General features: G+C 39.2%; 1 protein-coding gene across 1 annotated transcript; it reads left to right on the top strand.

Annotated features, from left to right (window-relative positions):
* The first annotated feature begins 1,742 nt into the window (after positions 1 to 1,742).
* TYSND1 (trypsin like peroxisomal matrix peptidase 1) lies at positions 1,743 to 7,817 on the top strand. The gene is made up of 4 exons (XM_053450064.1): positions 1,743 to 3,304; positions 4,728 to 4,858; positions 6,560 to 6,745; positions 7,390 to 7,817. The coding sequence occupies exons 1-4, from the start codon at positions 2,055 to 2,057 to the stop codon at positions 7,605 to 7,607; spliced, it is 1,785 nt and encodes a 594-aa protein (XP_053306039.1). The 5' UTR covers positions 1,743 to 2,054; the 3' UTR covers positions 7,608 to 7,817.
* Positions 7,818 to 8,038: the final 221 nt, after the last annotated feature.

Here is an 8,038-nt window from a genome sequence, read left to right on the forward strand (position 1 = left end):
TAGCTAGTGAGAAGGGGGGTAGGGAGATGGTAGCTAGTGAGAAGGGGGCGGTAGTGAGAGGGTAGCTAGTGAGAAGGGGGCGATAGGGAGAGGGTAGCTAGTGAGAAGGGGGGTAGGGAGGGGGTAGATAGTGTTAGAAGGGAGGGTAGGGAGGGGGTAGATAGTGTTAGAAGGGAGGGTAGGGAGGGGGTAGATAGTGTGAGAAGGGGGAGAGGGGGTAGATAGTGTGAGAGATGGGGAGAAAGTGGGGATCTGATGGAGGAAAATGCTATCCTCCCCAGATTTTATATTAGGGTTTTTTTCTTATTTGTTATTTATATTCACTGAAACAAACAAAAAAAAATATGTCACAAGTGCTGCAATACACTCACACTATACAGTTTTAAAAGCTTAAGTTTAAAAATATATGGTTTACTTTCAAATATATATACTATTCTGGGGTACATGCTAATTGGTAGTGTGCTACCATCAAAAGGGGGAAGATTTGGGGATATTTTGAATTGGCACATAACCTACACAAACATTGTAAGCAAACATGTTTCAATTCATAAAACTGTACCACAAAAACTATTCATATACACACAGCTCTCAATCAGGCCCCCCTTTGCACACAGTTCAGTAGGTAGTCTGTAGGGAAGTGTACATGTACTGGCTTTCCTGCCCCCTATCCTGTCATTCTCATTATCTACCCTCACCCCCTTTGTAGTTCACTTAGCTTCCAGAAGTCCTGCGGTGGGAGCGCAAGGCCTCTGTCTCCCTGCTCTGCCGCAGTGCTCACTGCTTCGCTGCTGAGCGCCGGCACTGCGACTGAGTTAGAGGCCTCGCGGAGGAGACTGAGGACCGGCGAGCGGTTGCAGAAAACACAAAAAAACAGCATTTAAATTCCAGGACAATGCATTGTCCCAGATTGAGGCTGCCTGGGAACCAGGGCATAAAGTCGCATTGCGGGATTGTCCCGGGACATGTGGTCACCCTACTAGGCACATGATCGACCACAGAATAAAATATATGGGGCTGGTGTCCAAATATATCCAGCTCTGCTTTTTATTCCCACTTCGCCCTCACCCGCCACTTCAGTTGGCCTAGAGGGTTACTTTTTAGGGGCTGTTGTGAGAGGTGTTGCTAGAAGGGGCAGATATATGTATCTTTATGACCTATTGATATCTGTTAATGTAAACAATTAAGGACTATAGAAGGAAAACAATACATTTTATACAAACAATACTGTATATAAAACAATGCTGTTTTCATATTTTTCTTGATTCATTTATAAACATGTTCTGTTTAGTTACACATATGTAACATTTAGGGATGTTCAATATTGTGAAGCACTCATATCCAGGAAACATCCAGAAGCCCCTACAGTACATTAGTTAAGGGAATGAGGGACATTAGGTGAATAAGGGCACACACAAGGCATTGCAATACTATCGCTGAACCTTTTGGCCCTAACATGTGTAAACACGCAACCAGATCAAAGGTTTGACAGACATGCTGTACTAACACGCCCGGCTTCTCCTCCCCCACGTACACATATCTTTTCATTTCCATGCACAGAAGTCAATAACGCAGATCCAGTATCCAATCAGAAAACGACTTCGGCTCACGTGCGATAATATGTCACTGGTTGTATCCAATGACCTGTTCCCACACCAGAAATCGGCGAAGCTGCTGATCTATTTCAACCAATCGCATCGCGTATCTGCCGGTGAACGCTTCCGGGTTGTTCCTTGGAGTGAACTTTGCATTGGTGGTGCATGTGGGGTAAAAGCTAGAATGCTTTAGCGCGTTACGTTATCAAGCTCCTCCTGTACAGCCCCATAGGTGAAATCCAAGTGTTATTCGACTAGGGACAAGTGGACAGCGTTACACAGATATGTATTAAAATGATAAATGCGTACATGCCAATCAGAAAACAATATATAGGTTTATATAAATGTATGGTTGATTTCTAGTAATGCAGACAAAATGATTTATGATTGAAAGACAATGCAAGAGATGATTATTACTTATTGAGGCGTTAATCACAAGAGACAATCGCATTTGCTGGAGATATGATTCAGTCAAAGCTATTTCAAGCAGAGTTTAATGGCTGTGTTATAACCACTTTCCAAAATACAGGAGATACTAAAAAGCAAAATGGGAAATGTTTTAGGGAAGTAGATTCCTCCACTAAAGAGAAACAAAACCCACCTCTGTACCACAATGCAACTAAAACAGAATGTGATGGGAGATGGAGCTGCAGTGGAGTCATCCTTAACAGACAACTGGGGATAGTGCTTTGCCATGGCTCTATATTTCTTCCATTCTTGAAACAAAGAACACAATGTGTCTCGTGGACCGATCGGGATGTTCTTTTAGCAGACGAGTTTCAAGAGGATCTTGTAATACAAGTGGAATGTTCTGTTGGACCAAGAGCCACAGCAAAAACAGAAGGGTCATTCAACAATGAGTCTTTAGATGGCAGACCAGGACTTGGACTCATTCCCATGTCAAATAAAACCATACCAAAGATGGGCCAAAAACAGCTTGAGGGTCAGCTTCTCATGCTTGTTGCCTGTCCAGAGTTTCAGAAGGCATTTTCCCATCTTTATAGCAAAACTGAAGGTTGGGTATTTTCGAGTGAAGAAGAGAAAAAAGAATATGGTGAATTGCAGAAGGATCTTGCTTACCTGCAATGGTTTGCAGTCCTAAAGATGCCAGGTCCTCTGGCCAAAATACATGATAATGTCAGATTCACACATGCATCAAAACTTCTGAAAGGCAGTACAGTATATGCTTGTGGATCACCTTTCGGTTCTTTCTATCCTGATATTTTTCTGAACGCTATAAGTAAAGGAGTCCTCAGTAATGTATCAGGAGACCAAAATGTTGTACTTCTTACTGATGCCCGCTGCTTGCCAGGATCAGAGGGAGGTGGAATATATTCTGTTGAACAAGGCATTTTATGCTTAGTAGGCATTATAGTGGCCCCACTTTGCTGGAAATCTAATGAATGGGTAGGACTAACATTAGCTTGTTCTGTTAGCCACATTCTGCATAACATTATTAAGACTTTCGGGAAAACTGGTATGTCCTTCCAAAGTGATTTAAAACCATTGATTCCGATGGAAAATTGTGTAACCGATCTCAAAACAAATCCAGGACCGGCAGCAGGATTGGCAGCTTCAGTTGTTTTGGTAGACTCTGGCCCAGTTTGGGGATCTGGTGTACTGCTGAACGAAAACATAGTATTGACCTGTCGTCATGTTATAAGAGGTGCATCTAAGGTCACTGTGAAGATCAGGTCTTCTACAAATGAGAAGTATGTTGCTTAAGAATCATTGCTTAAGAATTGTAAGCATACAATACATTTTCTATAATGGCACATGTTCAGGACTTTACATAAAACTATCAAAAAGTAACCTTCTCCCATAACCCTACACCAAATATTTTAGTCAAACGTAATGTCTTTATACCTGGTTCTGATTTCTACAAGAGCAGTCGTAGAGATGATAAAAGGAGTATGGGCTTTTAACCCATTCGTGACAGTGGCTGATTTGATTTTATGTACCCTTCATGACCATGGCTGTTTTAACACTTCTGCGGTGCTTGTGTTTAGCTGTAATTTTCTTCTTTCCTGTTATCTGAACCCACACAAGTTATATATTGTATTTTTCAGGACAATAAGGACTTTCTTTAGATGATTATTTTGATTGCATCATATCATTTACTATAAAAAAATGAACAATTGAGAATAAATTACTTTTCTGACTTTTACTTAAAAAAATATTTTACTCCTCTATAAAAGCTAATGAAAAAAACCTGCTTAATATATTCTACTATTTGTCCTGAGTTTAGAAATATCCAATGTTGTTTTGTTTTTTTTTTTTTTTGTTTTTGTTTTTTTGCTTTTTTTTGCATGTTATAGGGCATAAGCACAAGTAGCGTTTTGCTATTTCAGAACTATTTTTTCCAAATCTAGCAATTCTTCCCCATGTGCTATTTTGGGCATCTTTGAAGCCGGCCAATGCAATTTACCCCATCAAACCATATATTTTTGAAGCATTGACACCCCAGGGTATTTCAAGTGCTAGAATCTTAATTGATTCCATGCACTAATTCTACCACCAGACTTTGTCAAACTTTGTGGTAGTCATTTTTTTGCATTTTTTTTCCCCACACACATTTTACTTCAGGTATGAAGTAAAATAGTCACATTCTTACATCGTTACCAATTGAATGTACTTGCTTATTCCATTGGTTACTTAAGGTAATAACATTTCATGTGATGTTTTACATTAGACACTTTTTATTTGTAACCCTCAAAACATCTCATGGCTTAGGACAGTAGACGTGCTTTGCTTCCACCTGCTGGTAATGTTTGCCACAAAAATAACTGTGTGTGTTAATAGAATGACACAAGATCAATAGTTTATCTATACAATATTGATTCAGGTTATTGTCTGTAGCAACTGCAGTGAAAAGTGGTTTGAAAAGCATGGGACTGTTCTTGAATTTAATTCCATGACCACAGCCATGTTTGTAATTTAATTCACTTGTGACCTGAAGCATATTAAGTTAGTATGTGACAGCTGCTTTTGAAAAATGTGATTATTCTAGTTTTACGCATGGAATTACATATGATACAAAATGTTTCTTATTCATTTTGCAGCCATCAGACCATCTTTTATGAAGCCTGATCCTATATAGTGTGTGATTATTGAAAATAATTTTATTATTTGCAGGTATCGGGCAATCAAAGCACAAGTGGTGTTTTCAAGTGAGGAAGCCTCTCCATATGACATTGCCATCGTAGAACTGGAAGAATTTTTCACGGAAAATCCACAACCAGTTCTGGCATCTGGTTGTTGTGTAGGTAGGTACACTCACAGCAAAGGTTTCTGCTAAATATACTCAATCCAGGGCATATTGTGGTTATCCCATTATTCCAGTGAGCTTAATAATGTTTTACAATCAGAAACAATAGCAAACTGGTACAAAAGGAGAAGAGGGCTCTGCTTTTGTGGGCTTACAATCTATTCGACCTAAAGGAATCAAGACTGAATATGATACCTGCATTGGCTAACTGAGTAGAATCAGAGTAGACAATGGCCTTTTTGTTTTTCTTTGCGCGTGTTGAGTGGACCTTTACACATATACAAGCTACGCTGTAGATATAAAGGACCTGTGAAAAGTTCCACTCAAAGTAATGTGTAGGTGAAATTGTGAACCTGCGCTGCAGCACCTAACCTTTTGTTCTTATGATTTGAGCATTTTTGTCTGTTGGGAGCGGGTTAGAATAGAATGTAAAATAGGGCATCAGAAGAAGACATTACATTATAGAAAGGGGTAACATTTACAGAGGGTGCCAAGTAGTGAATCTCAATATTTATGGTCTGTTACCCAAGGAAAGTATAGAATGGTTTTGTAAGGTCTGTGCAAATTTAGCAGGCTTTAACGACTGGTGCCATAATAGTGAAAAGTATTATGAAAGCCACCACAGTCATAAAGACTGTAAAGCATAACCTCTTATTTAGATTTTAAGTTGACTTGGTTTTAGCATTTTGTGAAATAATTGTAAACAAATTATTGTTTGTAGTAATTATTTACTGTAAACAGTAAATAGCTTGGAGTAGCCTTAGCAAACTGTTGGAGATGGAGTGATAAATGATGGCTGTTTTGGATGGTTAGGGTGACCAATCATTTAATACTAATTGAAAAACACTGGGAGCCATAGGTTACTTGTTATTCACCGAGACAAGCACGCACAAATAAATGCATTTGTTTGATAGCCTTAGACATTGTCGGTAAAAAACCTTTAGAGGTGATTAAAAGGTCTCCACAAATAATTTGTGTTTCAAATTCTAAAAGATTGTGGCAAAATATAATTCCTTCAGGATTCCCCTGCTGCTTCTGCAACATTTTAAAGTATAAATCTACTCTGCTCCTAATTCCACAAACAACATGTTTGAGTTTTAAAGGAAAATGTAAGTCTGTTAGCGTGGCTTTGTTTTTTGACAACAAAATCCCTTGATGCCAATAACCAGGTCTTAAAAGATGTTGCTTTTACAACGTTTCAGCAGCAGTTTATTGTTTCGCTAACGCGTTTGTTAATACTTTGCCTGTGAACTGGTAGCTAAAGTAACAACGGCTTGTTTTCAGCCGGTGATCAATGAGCAATAGCATGTTACATTGTAACAAATAGCTTATGGATCATCTTTTTTAGCTATTTATTTTTTTATATAGGACTGATTTCTGTTGATCGTAATCTGTTCACCAGGTTTTGTTTGTGACAGATTTTATTATAGTATCAATGCTACTTGATTTTTACAGGGGACTTTATATTTAACAGCAGCTTACTGTTAGGGAAAGATGATAGTTTTAAAAATAGGTTATATTGTATTTTATATTATAATGCTCTTAGTTAACTTTGAAGTTAATTTTGTCAAATTCTGAATTTGTTATTTTGAAGAACATAGATTTCAAGTTCATTATGCTGAAGGCACCCTGTAGCAAACTAATGCTTGGTTGGGATGAAAAATGTATGATGCGATGATTTACTCTTTTCTTTAAGCAGGTGAGGATGTCTTAATCATAGGGTATGGAGCGTTTGGCGAGAGGTCTGGTCCATCGGTGACTTCTGGGATCCTTTCCGGAATTATATCTGTGGGAGATACCCCAGTGATGCTTCAGACAACCTGTGCAGTTCACGGAGGGTCCAGTGGTGGCCCCCTCTTTACTGCTCAGTCTGGAGAACTTCTAGGTAACAGAACCATGGCTGGAGAATGATGGTTACACACAAGAAATTTTATTTTGCAGAATTTTCACATTTTCATGTAGAAGTTTCCACTTTGGAAGCTGTGGCATACACATTAAAGTCTGGCATAATACTTCCTTAAATTAGGTGCATACATGGGCGCAGATTTAGGGTTTGGGTGTATGCTGATCTGAACAATGCCATGTAACTTATCTACAATTCCATTCCTCTTACTCGGTACTGTGCAGGCCTGTGCAAAAACCTGGAGTATACTGTGGGGTATATTCTGTTTAGTGTATAAAAAAAAAAGTTGTTACTCTGTATGTCATTTTTTAAATACAAACCATTTTTCATCCACAAATGTGTGGGTGGCTAGCTCAGCTTCAGGTTCAATATAAATTATCATCATATTTCTTGTTCTTATGTTTTTTACACATCTATCAATAAAAAAAATGTACTTAACCGACTGTCATGTCTTGATGAGTCGTGTCACAACGATATGATTGGGGTCGCAATCTCTTGTTGTCCTCACAAGAATATAAGCAATGCATTTTGTGCCCATCACTGGGGAGTTTTGAAAGCATACAGTACTTAGTTAATCTGTAAGGAATACAGATGTGTTCATGTATGATTTTTTTTCCTTTTTCCAGGGATTGTTGCTAGCAACACAAGGGATAACAGCACTGGAGCCACGTATCCCCATCTTAACTTCTGCATCCCAGTCAGTGTTTTCCAAGATGCATTACACAAATACACCGAACATGGAGATTTACGTGCCTTCCAGGAGCTTAATAAAGCCAGTCACTCTGTAAGAAATGCCTGGCGACTGCAGAGAAAACCTGAAAGATCTATACCGAGCAAACTTTAAGTAGCCAAATGTGAGTCATTCCTCACTCTGTTGAAATATTCAGTGACACATAATATCTAAAACCTGGCTCCCATGTGGCATTTATACTATGTACGTCAGACTTCCAGAACCTTACACTTTAAGGACCATTGCCCGTTCAGGTCTTAGTGTGTTATTGCTTGAGCAAGGATGTATTGAATTGATTCATTTTTATATCTACGTAACCAAAGTCAGAACATTCTGTATCAGTCAATAAGATTCCCATGTTTAGACATACCGTATTGGCCCGAATATAGGCCGCACTTTTTTCCCCCACTTTAAGTTTTTAAAGTGGGGGTGCGGCCTATATTCGGGGTCTAGCGCCCGACGCCCGGGACATGCAGTCCCGGGCGCCGGGCAGGCAGCGGGGTTAAGATACAGATCCCCCGCAGCGGTGCAGGGGACCTGCATCC

Source organism: Spea bombifrons, chromosome 11 (assembly GCF_027358695.1).
Source record: "Spea bombifrons isolate aSpeBom1 chromosome 11, aSpeBom1.2.pri, whole genome shotgun sequence".
NCBI lineage: Eukaryota > Metazoa > Chordata > Amphibia > Anura > Pelobatidae > Spea > Spea bombifrons.